This window comes from Cornus florida, unplaced genomic scaffold (genome assembly GCF_030987335.1).
Source record: "Cornus florida cultivar Cherokee Brave unplaced genomic scaffold, ASM3098733v1 CherokeeBrave_3.0.0_Hap2_Chr06, whole genome shotgun sequence".
NCBI lineage: Eukaryota > Viridiplantae > Streptophyta > Magnoliopsida > Cornales > Cornaceae > Cornus > Cornus florida.
In genome coordinates, this window is record NW_026775576.1 from 50,514,543 (window position 1) to 50,536,475 (window position 21,933).

General features: G+C 33.1%; 4 protein-coding genes across 4 annotated transcripts; 3 read left to right on the forward strand and 1 right to left on the reverse strand.

Moving 5' to 3' along the window:
* Nucleotides 1-398: 398 nt before the first annotated feature.
* On the forward strand, nucleotides 399-6,201 carry LOC132314855 (uncharacterized). The gene is made up of 2 exons (XM_059813650.1): nucleotides 399-921; nucleotides 5,983-6,201. Exons 1-2 carry the CDS (start codon nucleotides 545-547, stop codon nucleotides 6,041-6,043), a joined length of 438 nt encoding a protein of 145 aa, XP_059669633.1. The 5' UTR covers nucleotides 399-544; the 3' UTR covers nucleotides 6,044-6,201.
* A 1,243-nt stretch (nucleotides 6,202-7,444) lies between these two features.
* Nucleotides 7,445-7,864, forward strand: LOC132314079 (uncharacterized). Its single transcript, XM_059812991.1, has one exon. The coding sequence runs from the start codon at nucleotides 7,445-7,447 to the stop codon at nucleotides 7,862-7,864; it is 420 nt and encodes a 139-aa protein (XP_059668974.1).
* Nucleotides 7,865-8,890: 1,026 nt separating this feature from the next.
* LOC132314080 (probable E3 ubiquitin-protein ligase RHC1A) lies at nucleotides 8,891-9,367 on the forward strand. The gene has a single exon (XM_059812992.1). The coding sequence runs from the start codon at nucleotides 8,891-8,893 to the stop codon at nucleotides 9,365-9,367; it is 477 nt and encodes a 158-aa protein (XP_059668975.1).
* A 9,835-nt stretch (nucleotides 9,368-19,202) lies between these two features.
* LOC132314081 (uncharacterized) lies at nucleotides 19,203-19,958 on the reverse strand. Its single transcript, XM_059812993.1, has one exon. The coding sequence runs from the start codon at nucleotides 19,956-19,958 to the stop codon at nucleotides 19,203-19,205; it is 756 nt and encodes a 251-aa protein (XP_059668976.1).
* Nucleotides 19,959-21,933: the final 1,975 nt, after the last annotated feature.

Genomic DNA, 21,933 nt, shown 5'->3' on the forward strand with positions numbered 1-21,933 from the left:
ATAGAAGATTTTATAGATTATGTTGGAGGATTATTTAATTAGCATTATTGAGGATTATTATTTAAAATTCTCTTTAGCATATTTAATTATTTATTTTTAAATTCTTTTTGTAGTCTGTATTTATTTACGTACTAAATTGTTTGATATCTATGTTCGGACTTGATCACTCGTTATCCGAGGGTATCACGTATTCCTCGCAACCTTCTAAACAAGGAGATGCGTGGAAAAAGACTCATTCTGTCTTTCTTTGGGCCACAGCTTCTGAAATATCGTACCAAAAGTATACTTTGCACCGACCAAAGTGATGGTCTACGAATCCCAAACTTTGCCAAACAAACTATTACGACACACAGTCACACCTTGGGCAGTGTCATCAGACGATAAAATCACTGGCTCCTGCTCCTCACGCATGAGCTTAAGCCCACGCAGTTGATCAAACTTGCTAATGATGCTGAGTTCTCTGTGAGATCAGAGTTTTTTCTTTTGTCTTTCTCTCATTTTTTTCTTCTTTTCCTTGCTGTGGTGGGGTTATTTTCCTCTGGCTATGGTGGAGTGTGATGCCGGTGTTCGATCTCTGGTTTTACTTTCCGTTGCGCGGATTTCTCTTGCAATTTGTTTGGTCGGTTGCTTTCCGACGGTGGTTGAAGCTGGTTTTGGGGGTTATGCTCTGCTGCAAGTTCCGGTTGGGTCCCTGTTTACGACCTCTGAGTGGGTTCCGGCCTTGCCTGTTGTGCTTTGGGTTTTTATGTTGATCTTCTCTGTTCTTGGTTCTATCTGGCCGGCGGTAGGGTTTCATTCCGTGTTCTTGGTTGGCGTGGCTATGTGGTTGGTTGGGGATAAGTACTTAGAAAGCTTTGTGGTGGGACCTGCTGGGTCAGTCCCATGTGGTATTCCTTTCACCGCGCCCCAATCTATCATTAGGTAACTTAAGGGTCTCTTTGGAGGCCCATATCTGTTATTGTTTTCATGTTTTGGTTTCATTTTTGGGCCAATATCATGTTTGGAGTGGGTTGATGTGGTATTAAATAGTGTAAAAACATTATGAGATTTGGGCCAAAACCCATATCAAAGAATTGGTGATATTGGGTGATATGGTTTACTGTAGCGGCCATATCAACCCAAACCAAAACCATATCAACCCTCATTTAACTATAGCGGTGATATCAAGTATAAAAAATCGCATATCAGAACCGAACCATTTTTCATCGTCATTTTCTCTCTCATCACACAGCTCATTTGGAGGCGATTTCATGGGCGATTGTTTTTCGTTTTCGTTACACCTTCGTTCCTAGGCTGCAGATCAATCAATCCTCCCGCACTTGGTTTTCAGCTCAATCATCTCTCTGTTATGTATTTGTGTGACCCGAATCTGAAACCCTAGATTGTTCTTCATTATCATTTTCTCTCTCATCGCGCAGCTCCTTTGGAGGCGATTTCTGAAGCCGATTGTTCTTCATTTTCGTTACACCTTCGTTGCTAGGCTATAGATCGATCAATCCTCCTGTACTTGGTTTTCAGCTCAATCGTCTCTCTGTTAAATGGAGTGTGACCCGAATCTGAAACCCTAGAGTTCTTCGCAACCACAGATCGACGCTTCTTCTCTGCAAATTTCTGTTGGTCATACATTCTGTGTATCGATTTCGTCAAGGGCGATTCTTTCAGGTGCTCTCTCTCTCTCTCTCTCTATATATATATATATATATATATATATATATATATATATACACAGTAACAAAATTCCAAATTTAGTTCCATAACTATAGTTCCATAATTCCATATTCTTTCAGTAGCAAATACAGTAGCATAATCCAGATTTAGATATAGTTTTATTCTCTGCAAAGTGATGAATAATTCCATGTATATAGAAATGGGAGTGCATAATTTCATAACTCAATTTTAATTTTATAGCTAAAAAGTAAAGCCTATTTCAGCAACTTATGAAAATTTATAAAGTATCATTCAAACCAATTATTTGGAAATTTAGCCTTCGTTAGTAACTGAGATCATATGACATGTTTAGAAATATAAATTGCCTGATTCAATTAAATTAATAAATTAGAAATAAGCATGAGATTAAAAATAAAATACCTAACTTTATATCATACAATCCCTATCCGGCCTTATTATATTGTATTTAGATGTGAGATTTTTGTATCCTCATATTTTATGCAATTACCAGGCATAATAAAATGTGAGATTATAAGTTGCATTACCTTGAATAAGTTGCATTACCTTGAATCTGATACGTTAAGAGAGTTTTAAGATTTGAAATCATATACTTTGACAGATGTAATATAATAATTCTCTTGTGTGTAATTTGAAGGTAGAAAATTTAAGAACAATGTAGGTTTGGATCGTGATTACTGTATGTTGTTCATGTGTTTGATTTTGCATGAGGTCATTTATACTCCAAATTTGCAACATAGCCTGAAAAAAGGTTAGATATATCTTACTTAGTACTGTTAAATTACTTCATTTCTACCATGTGTTATTTTGTTTATCTCTAATGTTGTTCATGTGTTTGGTTTTACATGAGGTCATTTACACTCCAAATTTGCAACTTAGCCTGAAAAAAGGTTAGATATATCTTGTGGTTATTGGAATAGTTTAGGAGGAAAACAGGCAATTTTACTTGGATTTGTGGATTAATTTTGTGGGCGGTGTCCTTATTAAATTGATTGAATGAATTTTGTGGGCAGTGTCCCTTGTTGAAATAATTTTGTGGGCAGTGTCCCTTATTGAAATAATTTTGTGGGCGGTGTCCCTTGTGTTTATTGTGATAGGTTCAATTTTGAAAATGTTTATTTTAAAGGGGAAGCCATGCCGGATTTTCGAAAAAGAAAAAAAAATGGAATTTAAACTTTGATTCCAAAAAGGCATGTGGTTGATTTTTTAAACTTGAAATGGATTTTTGAAATATATAACAGTTGAAAAATGTGAAATATATAACTGTGAAACATATAACAATTTTTCAGGCTTAGTAGAATGCAGCTGTTTCGTGGTGGAGTTGAAGGACATGGTAGTAAGTTGTGGGCAGTGGCACCAGTGGGATTTATAGGAAGCATTCTCCAGTTGCTGCAACTCCATGAAGCTGGTGATCTCTAACTTAAGCAAATGGATGCTTATGCAAGTATAAAGAAGTGTGTGTACATTTTATGGAATGAATTTTAGTGATTTCTAGATGTAGGTATGTACATTTTATGTAAATATAATGAAGTGTGTATGTACACACATACTAATTTTAAGGAATGTCTAGCTCTCTATATGTGCAAGTATATATATGAATGGTGCAACAACAATTTATTAAGTTTGTGATGTACCAAAAAAACTTGTCATTTCATGTCTAGCTTGTGATGTCTAGCTTCCTTGATTGCTTGCTTCTAATAATATTCCTGTTTATCATTTCTAATTATGGTTGGAGATTGTATGAAATATTCAGAAGTTGGTTATCAAAATAAATACTCAGAAAAAGGGGAAATGGTCTCAGGAGTTAATAATAAAAATATTAACACTTTGAAGGATCTCCAGCACAAAATTTCAAACTAATCTCAATGAAGTAAACCCATTCACAAGCTTCAATGTCCACCAAGCCTCAACTCTAACCAATTCAAGAAGATCAACGTTTTGGCTTTACTTCTTGTTAGTTTCAACTACAAGGATCTCTCTCTATCATTCGTAATGAATTTATATATATATATATATATATATATATATATATATATATATATATATGAAATAAAATAAAGTTAAATGGAGCGCAAATCAAAAGAAAAAGATAAATGGAGTGCAAAGATCTGCTCTCATTAAAAGATTATTACAAAGTTAGATTTGTACTTTGGTTGCCACTAATCATGTTTATGCCTCATAAACATCCCACATGATCTTATTTATACATGTAAATTTATTCATAATTTTTTTTCCCAACTCTTTAATGCAAAATATTTTTATTTTTTTATTTTAACAAATAATCTCAAATCATAAATAAAAGGAAAAATTACATATAAATGGAGTCAAAGTTCCATATTTACTTAGAGGCTGAGTCAAAGTTCCATATTTCTCTAAAATGGATTGCTGAGGTGGCACATGGTTTTTTACTATTTAGAAATTGTGGTGCCTAAAATACCCTTCCGCGAAGGTACTACTTTTTCTTCGAAGGTACGACTTTTTTTAACTGAAGGTACTACTTTTTGGCGTCCAGGTACCATGTTTTTTAAACACCCGCGAATGTACTACTTTTCCTCCGAAGGTACTACTTTTTTGAACTGAAGGTACTACTTTTTTGTTAGGGAAGGACATTTTAGGCACCACAATTTTTTAAACTGGAAAAAACCATGTGCCACCTCAGCAATCCATTTTAGAGAAATATGAAACTTTGACTCAGTTTCTAAGTAAATATGGAACTTTGACTCCATTTATATGTAATTTTCCCTAAAAAAAAAATGGACTATTACGTGTAAACTTATAATTGTATTCATATATATAATTATTCAAAACAAAAACAAAACAGTCTTTACCAAACATGTATTCTGTTATTAATTCAGAATTTTTGAAAACAAAACAAACTTCCCAAACGTGTTTTGTTTTCGAATTCTTTAAAATGCATAACATTACCAAACACGTTTTCATGTTTTTGATATACAATTAACAAAAATAAAACACTTGTTACCAAATATGGATCCGATTTCTACTAAAAACATACCAATACCAAAACGATTGTTTTCATATCATACCAAACCATAACATATAACGTTGTCGCGATCCAAACGGGCCCTAAGTATCCATTATATATATATATATATATATATATATATATATATATATATATCTATTGCAAGTTTTAAGTAACTTTAAACAATGCAAGAGGTCATGTTATTGACAAATATTGGAGTGACATACATCCTGTTAGGGGCGGTTGGACCATTACGTAACTTAGGTGACCGTCCAAGCCTCAACCAATAGTAAACCCCCAAAAATATATATATATTTTTTATATTACCATCTTCCTAAAAATCCCCAAAAAATTTATTTCTTTATATTACAACTTTCCTAAATTTTTTATTTCATTCTATTATTAGACTCCAGAGAATAGAAATGTCCCCAAAATTTGATATTTTCTTATAACCTCTCTCTATATATTTAATAGTGGGTCTAAAAGCAAATAGTTTACGTCCTTATCTCAACCACCACCCCCCCCTTTATATTTTTTATCCCAATCTCTCTCTCTTTTTTTTTTTTTTCATTATCATTACACCAGCCTTAATGATTGAATATACATTTAAAAATATTATATATACATTTAATTGTTATTGTGGGAATTGGTGAACCTTTCCACATTCTTTTAAGCTTTTATTTATTTATTTTTTTTCTCTCTCTTTTCTCAAATATTTTTCCCTCTCTCATTACCTATAATTGATAGAGTTATTCATAGAGAAAAATAAATGAATGAGAATGTAGATGATACAAGCCCAAATCAACCGAATTTTTTTTGTAGAATCAATTAATTTCTATAAATAGTGGACCAAGCTAGTTCTTCAATTCATTGTAGGTTTGAACAATTTAAAACATATAATTTATTTTCATAATTAAAAGTTCAAAAAGAAGAAAAAATTTCCTATAATGAAAGGAGTTTGTCAAAATTAAAGTTGATAAAATCATATTTAATGTAACTATGCCACAAGAAATATTAAATGAATTAACTATAGTATCTATTAAAAAAAATGCTTTAACAAAATGGTAATTCTGCATCTCAAAAAACAAGAGTGTATTTTTTAAACAAATATTATTAGATATTTGTTATATTAATATATTACATATTAAAAAACCAATTTTATTTTTTCCGCCTAAAAACACCTCAAATTATATAGAGTCGCCTTAACCCTGCATGTCATTGATGTCTTCAAAATATAACCAGTTTTTTGTTTTAAGAATGAAAGTGATCAGTCATTTTTCAATTTTAACTTTAAAAAACTCCTTTCATTGTAGGTATTACAACACAGGCTTTGAATCTTTTGGACCCTACAATAAAGTTCAAATCCAAAGGTAACCATTGTGCAAATATGGATCCCACTGTAAGCAAACTTTTTTTTTTAGTACCATGAAAAAAAAAAAAAAAAAAAAAAATGAACGTTGTTTGATTTGTGTTATAATATCATTAGTTCCTTGATTCTTTCGTTGCAGTGTCTTATTCAAATTTTTTTTGTTAGTTACGAGGAAAAAGAAAAAACTAAAAGTCTCCTTAAAGGGCTCAACTTTTCAATAGTGGAGCCCTGTCAGGACACATGCCACTCCTTCAACTTGTTTGGCATGCGTTTTATTTTATTGTTTTTATTTTTTAGTTGTTATAATATTTATTTTGACAATAAAAATATATTTGGTGTGACCTTATTTTATTTTACACAGTGCTAACGCAACACGGACAAAAAACAAAATGCCTAAAATATCGTTCTCAAACATGTTTCTGATTTTTTTTTTTTTCCAAAATACTCCTATAACAAAAATATTATTTCTGTTTTAGTCAAAAACAAAATACTTAAAACAATGCGCATGTCAAGTGGGCCCACATCTTATATTCGAACAAGAACGATATATAGCAAGTTAAGTAAGTTCTCTAGCTCAATACAAAGCACAACCTGAGCAATATTTTTGTATATTGACACGGTCACAAATAAAATTTAAGATAGATTGTGTTAACATAGTATCAAATTAAACACACGTTTTGCCAAATTTAAATTTTACGAATTAAAATTGAAACATATTTTAAATTAATAGATCAGATGCATGCAAATTACATATTAAAGAATTTGAATTCCGGAAAATCAAAATTTAATTGGTTATTTATGCCAAATACGAGGAGTGATACTCATATCAAACACTTGGCTATTTATACCAAATACAATTAGGACTTCACTTCTTTATTTATTGTATAATTGACCAATTAAAAGAGTAGGTCTAGCAATTTACTGCAACTATTCCGAAGCTCTCTACTTACTTATATTTGGTATAAACAGCAAACTAAAAATTATTCGGTTAAACAATTAACTGCAAGTATTCGGTATTGGGTGTGAGTAAATGCTCATATATAACAATGATAAAGCCTACAATTTTATTAAGCATAAAGCCCAGCCCACGAAAATAGGCCTGCATATCATATTCCAAACGAAGTCATATGACCTTCAACGACGCGTCCTTTTATTTGCATGTCACCGATGAACCTTGCCCTAATAAAAGTATAAAACCTTTCCAAATCCTAGCTAGAGACTTATCTCTGTGTTTAGTGTGTGTTCGGAAACTTAGAAACTAAACCTAACTTCTCTCTGTCTCTATTTCCACACCCATATATATATATATAACTTAGAAACTAAACCTAACTTCTCTCTGTCTCTATTTCCATATATATATATATATATATCATTCTTTGTACAATCTGTGTGATTTGCAATCCTTGATGTCGAAGGATATGGATGTGGCAGACATAGCAAGATATTGGGCTGACATTCTCAACCGGCACGTCCCTGATCGTAACAGGGTGAAGGTAAGTGGCGAGCAACTACAACTAGTAAGGTTGGAGAGCATGACATTGGAGTTGGCCTTGTCCCGGACCAAAGGGACGGACCGGTACTTCTGGGACGTGTTGGCAGAGACTCAGTTTGAGGTTAAAGTTCAGATGGTGACGATTATGGCGGACGAGAAGGGGTTGGAAAAGGTGTTGGTAGAGGAAGAAGGGCACGTCTGTGGGGTTTGTCAGGATGAGATGGAGGTCGGTGATAAAGCTAGAGCTATGGGTTGCATGCACCTGTTCCATGGATACTGTATTGTCAAGTGGCTTATTGAAGCCAATGCTTGTCCACTCTGCAGACATGCATAGAATGTAACTAATACAACAACAATTATATTGATTTTCAAGTTATATGAAACTTCAATTCGTATAAATATATTCTGGGTTTATGATATTGTATTATTCTAGTTGATTGAATGGCTATATCATTGTCATACTTTATTTATTTATTTTTATTATTTTGCAAGTATAGTATGTAAAATAATAGGCTTGCTGACATTGTTTTAGGAAAATTACGAATTCCATCAAAATAGGTTATTTTGTTGTATAAGAGGCTTTTTGATTACCTCTGTTATTCAATTTTTTCATATATTTTAGGCTTAATTTCAAATTTTCTTTGTGAATTTATCTCTTTACTTTATGAATTCAAAGTTGTTCGCGGTTCCTTCCTATTTGTGATCAAACCCTCTAGCGAGGATACTGTTAGTTCAATTTTTTTCCCCCTTGTTCTAGGATTTTAGTTCAATTATTTTTCCCCCTCTAGTTTTAGTTGTTAATTCGGATTTATATTCCCCTTCAGTTTTACTTGATTTGGATTCTCAGGAATTACAATTTGTTAAAAAAATAGAAAGTTGCATTTGGAAATAGGAATCAGTGTTTTAATTTTAAATTTAAAAAAACTTAGTTTAAAATTTTAATTAAAATTTTTTTAATTCTAAATCCACGGTTCCAAAGATAACATTTTTTAAAATTTTTTTTTAATTCAGCTCCATGAAAGTCCACCAATAATTAATAGGCCGTTCCAGCGCCGATACATAACTTGTTATAGGCCCACATACCAAGCCCAGAAAATAAGAGCCCACAGCTCAAGCCAGCCCATTTCGTAAGACCTTCCCAAGACCCTTTTTCAACGCGTTTTTCCATTATGTCGGCTGGACTCCTCGTGCTGCATATCAGTCACCGACCTTTCAATCTATAAAACCCTTTCCTTGCTTCTCTATTTTGAAAATAATTTGCACTGCTCAACTTCTCTCTCTAAAATCTCTCTCTACATATATATATATATATATATCATTAGTCCGGCCGGATTGCAATTCTTGGTGTCCCCTGGAAGATATGGACGAAGTTGGTATCGCAAGAGCGACGGCCGTGCTTCTCAACGGACTGGAAAACTCCGGCGACAGCGAAAGCCCCGGCAACGGACATGTTCTTGATGGTGGTTGGCAGAACTTGGGGCCGAAGCTAAGTGGCGAGCAACTACTATTCGTAAGCCTGGAGCGCAAGAAATTCGAGTTGGCCATGTCCCGAGCCACCGCAACGGGCCGCGACTTCGGTGAGGTGTTGACAGAGATCGAGGATAAAGTTTCAGTTCAACTAGCGAGGATTTTGGCGGACACGGTGGATCCGGTGCTCGAGAGCCTGACGCAGGTGGTGGTGGAGGAAGAAGGTCACGTTTGCGGGGTGTGTCAGGATGAGATGGAGGTCGGGGAAGAATCTAGTGCCATGGGTTGCAACCACACGTTCCATGGACCCTGTATTTACAAGTGGCTTAATGAGGCCTATGCTTGTCCACTCTGCAGATATAGAATCTAACTACGACTAATACATAAACCACAATCTGAATTTTCAACATTTGTACAACCTTCAATGTTTATAAATACACATACCCAATATTAATCGTTGATTGAAGGAGAATTTCATTGTTGTTATATATATATATGTATGTATATTTTGTGAGTAGCTGATTTTTTAATATATGGTAATTGTTTTTTAGTATCTGACCATCTTTGATGAAGGAGACTTTAGTACTGTTGTAGTTTCCTTCATTATTTAATCTATATCTTCTACCCTATCTATCAAGATTTAATTTTGATTCATAATACACAAGAAGTATATGGAAACTATGAGGTTACAAAGAGAGTTTAGAACTGTTGTAGTTTCCTTTAAGATATTGAATCTATTATCTTCTACCCATATCTGTCTAGATATGGACGGATATAGAAACTATTTTGTTGCTGTAACTTTTTAATTTACTTGCGGAGAAAGCAATATATCCTATCAGTACTCAAAAGTTTCACATTAAAACTTTTAATCATACCAAAAAAAGGATTTTCAGATTCATGATTTATCTAGTTCATAAATCTGCCAGTAAAGTAAAATTAACTGCCCGTAAATTTGCTTTTACGGGGCCGACTAATTCACGGGTTCAGGAACCGTGCAAAACAACCCCTTCACATGAATCGGTGAATTTGCTTTTACGGGCAGGAAAAACCGATATATTTCACACCCAAAAAGAACAACAATTGGAAAAACCCAACAAAGTTCTAAAACGTACACCTAAGAATTCTTCAATCTACCATGTATTATGTAGCACACTTGAAGCAATAAAAATCAATATTGTCAAACCATGCAAATGGACATTGAATCAGCACCATGAAATACTTATTTACTAAATAATACGTTTTTTTGTGAATTCAAATCAATTAATTGAACAAATAAGCAAATGGAAGAAATGGTCTTACAATGAATACATACAGATATATAACTAGTACTACTTTGCAAGCAAAGGAAACAAATCTTAGACAATGCATTGCAGACTGCAGTTGAGGTAAGATGTCATTAATAAGCCTTCCCGCCATAATCTTGTAAGCCGCCTTGTGTCAGACAGATGAACTCTTTCGAGAGAGTATATAAGCCGCATTTTCTTTTCTCGTTCGCTCACTCTCTCTCTTTCTCTCAAGTCATCCGTTGCTAACCTCTTGCCATTGATAAACAGAAAATCAATTTCTAGGAGCTGTGGCTCTCGGCTGTGACAATGTACATTGGAAGAAAATAGCTGGCAAAGAAGTTGGAAGAGTTACGCATATGGAATTCCTTCACCCTTAGTAGCTCTGCAGATTTGAGACTTTATGCCGAATGCTGTTTTGGACACGATCCACGTCGTTTCCAAACTCCAAGGGGAAGAATGTCTGAATAACATAAAAGCATTTTAAGTACAAGCTGGAATTCTCAAAATGTTAGTACAAGATAATCTTATACTTAATTAATGTCTCAGATTACAAGGACTGAGAAACTAAGACAACACAACTAAACTTGGAGTTGAATTTTAACCATTCGACGACGAAGAAGAAAAGCAATCTAAAATCCTGCAAGGTCTCGGATCGCTTAAGTTTGTTAACTTATTGAACTAATATATATGTCCCAGTTGGGCCACACATTTATGGCACCATGTTGAATAATTAGGGAAATCAGATAATGTCAAGAATCATCAGTAAGAGTCTATGTGCAAAGTTAAAACACACACACACACACCACTTTATTCCAAGAAACCATTATTTCCTTATCAAACAACTTGGCTTAATTTGAAAGACACTGCAGAATCAAAATGCTTAAAATATGTCCCCCCAAAATCTTAATGAACCCTAAAACTTAGTAATAATTGCTCTTATTAGCATGGAAAAATTAGATTCTGACAAATGCAGGACATTGCATCATTGGCTAACAACCTTCGAAGAGCACCCTTGCAATTCTAAATCAGGGTAAACCACTTCCTCACAGACCTCACCATGGCTCAAGCCCTCTACCATAACATGATCAATCTCACCATTCTATACCTAACTATCGAAGAATAAACCCATCAGGTGTCCAGAAAATAAAAGAAATTTCAAAACAGAGCTAGGATTGTAAGTTCAAGCCAAATGCAGGACAAAAATTTATCTGGAGCTGTGAGAAAGCTAAGCAAGACTTCAGTTACTCTACATGGCATATCTATCTTAAGATAAATTTGATCACGCATCTTATTATTTTCAGGAACTTGCAGCTACGCTTGAGACAGAACAGTAGCATCCATACTTCCCCAAGTGCATGTGTGCGTTCAATAAACGAAATGAAGTAGGTATGATTTGTGTCTTTATTCTATGAATGCACACAAGCAATCAATGATTCTTATCTTACTAAATATGCATATGGCGAACTCATCATTAGTTCCAGTACATCAAGACCTAAAACTCAATAAATCCAATGCACCATAGTAAGATTGAAACTTAAAAAATTAAAAGCATGAATTGCATAGAATTTTAAAATATGCACATTAGAAAGGAAAACTTTTATATCTTGTTAAAATTAAGAAAAATAATTTTATAATTATCCAGAATAAACCAGTAGTTTCCACAACAATACTTCCAGTTTTTGTTACTGTCCCACATTACCTCAGATCATTGGCCACTGAAGCTACTCCACACTACCCGATAGGCACAACATATTCCATATTAGTTGGCTACTAAGAAGATCAGCAGGTAGCCAATTATTAATATCTGAGGAGTAGACAGATCAGCGGGTAGCCAATGATGCAAAATCAGAAACTGCCATTTTTACTGTCACGAAAAATTATAAAAGTAGGCAAGATTTGTGGTTAAAATTAAGAAAAAATAATTTTATAATTGTCTAGAATAAACCACAGATTCATTGGTTTGGCCCACTGAAACTACCTAAATGGACTTCACCCATCATACCAATCAGTTATTTTCATTCCCTGTTAACACTACTTTGCATATTATATATCGAAAGAGATCAAACGGCCAGAAATTCACCTAAAATCAATTAAGCCAATGTAACTCAATTGAGATCCAGAATCAGCATAAAACAAAAATTGGAAAGCAAAACAAATAAATGAAAAGTATGATCACTCTTCAGCAGAATTTAAGCAAAGATCGAAACATTTGATAATAGAGACTTTTTTAATTGTTCCAGCCAACATAATCTGATATGTAGTAGAAATTCATAAATGGTGATGCAAAAATTTGGCAGTAAATAACCGCCAAAATGCCAAGTTATGATAATTTAGGAACTAAAAGGTTTCAATGCAATCAGTGCAGATGGTGAACTCCAAGCAACTTCAAAGTATTTATAATGTTATGTTCTCAAGCATATTTGATATATCTCTATATACCATAGAACTGATATTGCCACACTCACACACAAACAAAAACAAAATTTAAACCTAAATCTATTGAAAGACATGTTCACTTTCTTTTCAGCAAAAAACCAAACACAATTTAAACCTAAATCTATTGAAAGATACTACATATCAGAGAGAGAGAGTTTTAATGATTGGAAGAAATACATGCAATCGACAAGGATTTCATCAACGGAAAACTAAAATCATTCCCAAAACGTCATGATTTCTAAAAGATTACACAGATTTCTGAATGATTCACAGGTAATATATACATATATATATATAGACGTGTCTATATATATAGAGAAAGGTGAAACCTAATAAATACACTGAGGAAATGCATGCAATTGAAGACGAAATCGATGAAGCTACAACTGAAATTATTCCAATTTACCTGATTGAACCAAAAATGGGTAAGCCATGGTTGATTGGAGAGAGAACGAGCTCGAGACCTCCGTTTCGAACCAGAGCGAGAGAGATGTATACCTAATTGTTCGGTAGTAATTGATCTGATCGATGAAACTGAAATCATTTCCCACAGTGCGTGACACTGTGAGTTCTTTTAATTTCTTTCTAAATAAATAAAAAAAAATCCTAAGTATATTTCCCAAGTTCAATCATCTAGTAGGAAAAAAAAAAAAATCATGCCCTATTTATTTATTTATTCTTTCCAAGTTTTTTTCTTTTTCCCACCTTATATATGGGAGTATGATGTATTGTGGTATGTGCACTGTTCTTATTCTTTTTTATTTCTTCTTTTTATTTAAATTTTTAATTATAAGTTTATAAACACAATCGGTTTAATTTTATGCATTATTTTCAAAATACAAAACCCTTTGAAAATAATGATAATTATATTCAATGAAAAATATTTATTATTACTTCTTTATAACAATTAATATTTATTTTTCTTATATTACTCCTTGACAACAATTAATATTTATTTTTCTTATATTACTCCTTCATTAATATGCTTAGTATTATTTTGCAATAATTTATTTATTTATTTATTTTTTTCAGGTTTGATTTTTATTCCAACAATTTATATTTGTTTTGATTCTTTTTATCAAGTCCAATGTCAATATTAGCCTTAGTAGATAGTATATTAATGAAAATATACTTCAAAAATTAAAAAAATGCAATCTAAATAAATAGAGTTTAGAACAAATTTAAAAAAATGAATATATTTAACTTTATAATCATTGCAATATATGTATATAAAATTAAATTAATAGTTTAACTCACATTTGAGAAAGAGATTTTAAGTTGTTCTTGGTGTAAAAAAGTGGCAATGAAGTAAAAAATCTGTCTCAAAAAATGGCTGAGAGCACCCCGCTAGATAGTTGAGAGTAGGGCTGCAACTTAGTAAGGTTGAGTATGCAAGTTGATAATATACGTATTTAAAGTATATACCATGTTAGATTTGGATTGGTCCATTTAAATTACACCAAATTTTGTTAGGAGATGGAGTCGCACCGGCCACAATTTATGATTTTTTAAAATTTTTTTTTATCATTAACAACAATGAAATATATTTGAGGGAGCCAAAAGTACAATGGAATCGAATTCGTCTCATATTTATATATTTATTTTTCTTAATTAATTCTTATCATATTTAGTTTTATCTTATTTCACATCTAAGTGAAGAAGAAAATAATAATAAGATTTAAAATGTGAGAGTAAATTTAGTGAATGGTGTGATGCAAAAAACTAAAAAAAGATAAGTAAAGAAGTAAGGGGCAAATTTGTCTCAAAAAATGGCTAAGCACCCCTCTAGATAGTTGAGAGTAGGCTGCAACTCGAACAGGTTTGAAGTATAACTTAAGCCCAACCTATTATATGAAATGTTAAACCCAAGCCCAATCATAACCCTATTCTTAACCTTAATTACTCAATCCAAGCCCAATCCATCCTTCTATTTTTAAATTCTGGCTTACAACTCGGGTTTAGATTTCGGATAAAAAGTTCGGGTTAATTCGGGTTACTCATATAGCTAATTCTTACACTAAAAATTTAATATGATCTTGTATTAGATTTAAGTTAAATTACTCTTAAATAAGAAAAAAGTTTAAAGACTTATTTGTAAATTTTTATTAAATTAAAAACAAATTTTTAGAAAATTAATTCTCCTAAATGTTAACATACAATAAGTTAAAATTTAACAAAAGAAGTTGAAAAGAAAAAAAAAATCATAGTTTAAATATTGTATATAATGTATTTAAAAGTAAAAATATATATGAAAATAATATTAGAATTCGGGTTCGGGTTGGCTCAGGTTGATAACACTTTAACCCGAACCCAATCTTAATTAAATTCGAGTTGAGATTTTTCAACCCAAGCCCAACCCTAATTGTAAAAATGATTGCCCAAGCCCGAGAAAATTCTGACTGGGCTCGGATTGGGTTTGGGTTATTCAACCTAAGTTGCACCCCTAGTTGAGAGGGTCTTTGTGCTAAAAAAATTCAAAAGGGGGTTTCTTGCAAATGGCTACAAGTTAAGGGTTTTTTTTTTCAATTCGCCCTACAGTTTAAAAGTAGTAAGAAATAACATGTATAGATAAGAGAAAATAATAAGCTAAATATAAATAAAGAAGTGGTAAGGAAAAACTATTATTAAATAATTAATTTTTTTCAACAATTATTTCAATTTGAATAATAATAAATATATAAATTGCAAGTTTAACAATACAGAAGTAAACCTTGTTGGTGATCTACACCCCCTTTGTCCTTGATGTCTTCAAAATCAAATCATCAAATTTTTTTTTTTTTAAGAGTGAAAGTGATCTTATATTTTTCCTAACCAAGAAGTAAATTAAAAAAAAAAAAATAAAGTATTTTAGAGTTGTATCTATATCATCTAGGGGTGCAACTTGGGTTGGGTAACCCGAACCCAACCCGAGTCCAGCCCGATTTTTTACGGACTTGGACAATCACTTTTACAATTAAGGTTGGGTTTGGATTGAAAAATCTCAACCCAAATTTAATTAGGTTGGGTTTGGGTTGAAGTGCTAGCAACTCGAGTCAATCCGAACCCGAATTATAATATTATTTATATATATATTTTTACTTTTAAATACATTATATATAATATTTAAACTATGATTACTTTTTTTCTTTTCAACTTCTTTTGTTAAATCCTAACTTATTGTATGTTAACATTTATAAGAATTATTTTTTAAAAAATTTGTTTGTAATTTATTAAAAATTTACAAAAAAAAGTCTTTAAACTTTTTCTTATTTATGAGTAATTTAATTTAAAATTAATTTAAAATTATATTAAAATTTCGATATAAGGATTAACCATATGAGTAACCTGAATTAACCCGACCTTTTTACCCTGAATCTAAGCCCGAGTTGCAAGCCCGAATTTAAAAGTAGAAGGATGGGTTGGGCTTGAGTTGAGTAGTTAAGGTTGAGGATAGGGTTAGGGTTGGGCTTGGGTTTAGCATGTCCTATGATGAATTAGGCTTAAGTTATACCTCAAACCCGCTCAACCCGCCCGAATTGCAGCCCTAATATCATCATATAAAAACTCTAATACCACATTTGTTTTCTCAGTCAATAATGAATAATGCAATAATGCACTATCCTCTGTATTTAGTCCATTGTCGAAAGAGTATTATAGTATTATGTACCCCACAATAGAGTTCACAAATTGTTGAAAGATAGCTACCATGCATATGTGTCTGTGTGTATATATATATATATATATATATATGTAAGACTGCACTTGGCATTTCTATGGTCGAAAATTCAAATGCATAAAATGTTTGCTTGTTTTTGGCTTTTTTTTATATTTTATTTTTATTTATTGTGTGTGTGTTTTTTTATTCTTAGGTAAGGAAATTTTGTAAAGTATAATTTAGATTAAGGTGCCCTACAGTAAAAACAAATAACTGCTGCGGAAATTCAAATTCCCTTTTTTCTTCCATCTTACGTTCCAACAATAATGATCAATGTTTTTGTAAATTGACAGAGTCGCAAATAAAGTTGAGTAAATTCTCGAGTTCAATGCAAAGCGTTGAGTGGATTAATGTTTTTGTAAATGTCACAAATAATATTCAAAGTAGAATGTAGTTAACAAGGTATCCACACTTGGTTAAAATTTTACCAATTAAAATTGTAACACATTTTAAATTTAAAAAGTCATATACATATAAATTTAAATATGAAAAGTTACACCATCTATAATGGTTTAAACTTTTAGTATAAATAATTGTTAACACTTATAATACAATCATAAAAACATAAAAAATAAAAAACGCAACTGTAGAGGAATCAACTCCTAACTTTCTTAATTGAGCATCACACCACACTAGAGTGATTTCAATATTTGATTGTCCTTTGGACTTGGCTTCCCTCCCTTATACGTCAAGTCTCTATTCTCAACATTATCCCCCTAATTCATGTGGATTCCCAACCTTATATGCCAAGTCTCAAATTTTCATTCCATCGATTTCCTTATCCTCAGACACACACCTTTAAGCTCTCTTAGTTATACAATTACAATTGCCTTTATTAAAAATAAAATAAATAAATAAAAAATCTTAGTTGTACAATCTGTGATTTGCAATCCTTGATGTCCAAGATGGATGTGGTAGACTTAGCAAGGTATCGAGCTGACATTTTCATCAGAGTTACGCACTTTGACTTTTTGTAAAGGAGCTAAGGGGCTAAGGCAAGGTGATCCCATATTACCATCACTATTTGTAATTGTAATGGAAGTACTATCGTCCATCCTAAGCAAGATTACTTCTTCAAATTCCATTTGAGATGCAAGGATTTAGCTTTCACTCACATGATATTTGCTGATGATGTGATGTTATTTTGTCATGGAAGTGTTCATTCTGTGCAAACATTGCTTAGTGCCACTGAAATTTTCTCTAACCTCTCTGGACTTCATGTCAACCAATGTAAAAGTCAGATCTTCCTTTCTGGTGTGGCACCTGCTGTTGAATCTGCAATTCTCAACTTTACTGGATTTGAGCAAGGTTGCCTCCCAATAAGATACCTAGGTGTACCTCGAATCTCTACCATGCTGAGAGTTGTGGATTGTAAAGCACTTATTAATAAAGTTACAGCAAAAATAAGACACTGGTCTAGCAAGCTACTCTCCTTTGCAAGAAGGGTATAACTCATCATATTTATCTTCCATAGTACTCAAACCTACTGGAGTACCAAATCAATACTACCAATGAGTGTTATTAATGAACTCACATGCATTTTTAGAGCCTTCTTATGGACAAGACCAAAGCTTAAGAAGCATGGAGCAAAAGTTAAGTGGGCTTCTGAATGTCTACGTAAGAGGGCCGGAGGCCTGGGAATACCCGACTTACACTCATGGAACAGAACTACTATTATGAATCATCTTTGATAATAATCAAGGCTTAAGAAAGCATTTTGTGGATCACTTGGGTCAACACCTACCTACTAAAACGAATGAGTATTTGAGAGTTGGTACTACGAGTCAGTGCTCTTGGACATGGAGGAAATTGCTTCAGCTTAGACCTGCTATTAGGCCACTTATCAAACTTGAAATTGGTAATGGTTCGAATTTCAATTTCTGGTTTGACAGTTGGTCACACCTTAGTCCTCTGCATCTTAGGAATGGATGTCCCAACAAAACAATTAACATCAAATTCCGGTGACAAGCCTGGTTCTTGCCAAACTAAAGCTTGACCTTTGCCTACAGTTCTGCAGGTAGTGGCGGCAAGCGAACTACAGCTGGAGAGTAGACCAATTCCATAGTTAATTATGAGTAGCTTTCATTGTTGTGAGATCTTAAGGCATCTGCAATTGAATTACATATGAGCTTCAACACAGATGATTGCAAAAAAGGAGAGGTTCTGAAAACCCTATTGTTCCTTTCCTGCCAAATATGATACACCATGGAGACAAGGGTTAATCGACACATTTGAGTTCTGGGATTAGATTGATTTCAGTGATGAGAAGCCCAAGTGACAAATTGTGGCCAGTTATTGCTTTGTCTTGAATGAATCTCCAAATAAGGGAGACAATTCACAGTCAAATAAGAAATGGGAGTGTGATTCGGGGAGGGATGAGCAAAGATGGCATACATTGGTTGATTCAAGATAAGACATGCATTTGGAGTCTAGAGTGGGAAGCTTAGATTGGATTGTAATCCACGGATCAGTTTCTGTTTGGGGATGGCAATGGAGTTCCAAACTAATCTCGACTATGGTCCTGGGGTGTGGGATTAGGAAATGACTGCTATGGTATGTTTAAGGCTGTATTTCCCTGTGGGTCCTGCAGTCCAAATAAATTGGTCTGGTGTTGAGGGATTAGAAGGATGGATGTTGTTTAGTTCAGGAAATGTGGAAGTGAGAGTGGGAGGAAAGTTCCATGTGGTAGCATTAATAAAGTCATCTACCATTGCATTGGGTGAGATACCTGCTAGTTGGATGATAGAGGTGGGATAGTATAGGGAGAGGGGGCCCTATCAAGCCAAAAATCATACCAGAAGTGGGTGGATGCACCATTGCCAACCTTGTGTTTGATTAGTTTCCTCGCAAGTGGTCTCAGCTGTAGTATCTTCCTTTAGCTCCATGAGCATGATTGGGGAGTGCCAAAAACATTGATCCTTGATAAGATAAGTCTTGCACCAGATGATCCAAATTCTTTGATTGTTACCAGTTCTAAGCTCCCAAATGTGTTTAAGTATTGCATCTGTGTTTGCAGCTTCAAGATTGGGAAGACCAGGACCTCCATTTGTGATAGGCTTACGGACATTGCACCATTTAACCCTAGCACCAATCTTCTTAAGGTCTGAACCAGTCCAGAGAAATCTTCTAAGCAGTGCAGTAAGGTCATTAATCACCTTCTGTGGTAATATGAAAATACCGGACCAGTACAATTGAGTGGATACAAGTACATATTTGATGAGTACAAGTCTTCCAATATAGGACAGGCTTCTAGAGGACCGATGGTGGATCCTTGCTGTGATTTTTTCAAGCAAAAGATTACAATCTGCAGCTTTGAGTCTTGTAGAGATAAGGGAGACACCAAAGTGCTTTATGGGGAGTGAACCAATTCCAACACCAAGAAAGCTAGAGTATAGAAGCTCACTTGAATGGTCAATGCCTGAAAAGAAAACTGAGCTTTTTGTTGGGTTTATGGTCAGTCCAGAAAATGAGGAGAAGAGATCAAGAGCTGATTTGAGGATGGATATGGAGGTGATATCAGCATGGCAAAAAAAGGAGAAGATCATCAGTAAATGTGAGGTGTGTGATTCCAACCTCTTTACATCTCCAATGGTATTTAAACCTAGGTGCTTGGGAGATAATCTTTTTGAGGATACCTAAAAGAATTTCCATGGAGATGACCAACAGTGTAGGAGACAATGGATCTCCTTGCGTTAACCCCTTAACACTGTTAAAATGACCATGGAATTCTCCATTGATGGCTATGGTAAAGGAAAGAGTTGTGATACACGCCTTAATCCACGCACACCTAGGAGATGGTGTAAAGGCATGATATCCCCTCCTTAGTTCTTGAGTAAGGAGAACATAATTTGTGATTTTTCTTCCAAGGACAAAGGCAGTTTGTGTTGGCCCTATTATCAATGGAAGTGATGGCTGCATTTTCATTGTAATGAGTTTTGCAACACATTTATAGATAACATTGCAACAACTGATTGGTCTGAAATCATTGAGAATGGTTGGATTCTGACACTTGGGAACTAGGGACAAGAAGGAAGTTTTCCATTATGAAAAAACTCTTTGGCTGCCTTAGTGATGGTAGTACCAACAATTAGCCAAGCTTTGTCTTTGCTGATTGAGAAGATCTCTTTGTTGTTACCGGAGAATCTAGCCAGCTTAACTACTACACGATATAGAGTGTAACTAATATACTACATGCAACTATTATATGGATTTATTTACCAAATATATATATATATATATATATATATATATATATATAATATGGATTTTCAAGATAAATAAAACTTCAATAGATATAAATATGTTATTGGTTTACGATATTTTATTGTCTTTTGTTTTACGGAATTTTATTTATTTATTATTTTGTGAGTACTAGTACGTTAATATATGTTAGTAATTGTTTTCTCCAGATGCTTTTGATTCATAATATATACATAACATCATTTACGAAAATTATCCTAACAGAGGCTTCATAAATGCAGTACTAGAAGGAGACTTCAGAACTGTTGTAGTTATTTAAGTTATTGAATCTATATCTTCAACCATATTCGATGTAAAATTGATTATCGAAATTTATATATATAACTTGGTTGGGCCATTATAGGACAAAACATATAGGTGTTTCAGAGATTTTAACAAATTTCACGTGGCGACACCTTTTGAAAATATCACTCATGTTATAAACGGTTGTTCTGTTTTTGAGTGACACTCCAAATGTCACTTTTTAATGGTATTAGAGTACTTTTTCCATGTAAAATGATATTACTATCATTTTGACTTTGTGTTGACTTATAAAAAAATTATTTCATATATAAAATGACCAAACTATTCCTAATTAAATATTTGTGAAATGTGCTAAGAAAGTGATTATGTAATTGGATTATTTAGCACCACATTCTAATGCAACCTAATTTTTGAATACCAGATGAGAGAAGTCCTAAGAAAGGGATCCATTGAAAATTTAAATTCTCATTTCTAATTCATATTCCCTTGGTTGTTTGGTTAATGTGAAAATTCAGGAAAAGAAGAGAAAACTAAATATTCTAAAATTTTATTTTATAATTAATTTTGTTGTTCAACAATTTTGAAATTTTTTTGGATCTAATTGTATTGTTCTTGTCTGGGTGAGGTTTGATTTTGATGGCTGTTTGATAAATTTAGTCTTTTGAACCGATTTTTGTTTGTGTAAGAAAATCAATCAAAATTCAAAGTGATATCTATATATATATATATATATATATAAAGACTTCATATATAAATATATATGTACATACATGATATATATATGAAATTACAAATGATATCACCAGCTTGAAAAGGTGGGTGTGGAGAACACTTTTTATATACATATGTTCAAACAGCAAATTTTGGGGTTCAAAAGCATCTAGCTGCTGCGGATTAAAATTTGGGGTAGAAAATTTATTTATTTACTTTAATTACCACGAAAGCACACCAAAAAAAGAAAAAAAAAAAAGAAAAATGGTGTGTTAGAACATAATTAGTTCCATGATTTCCTTCCCT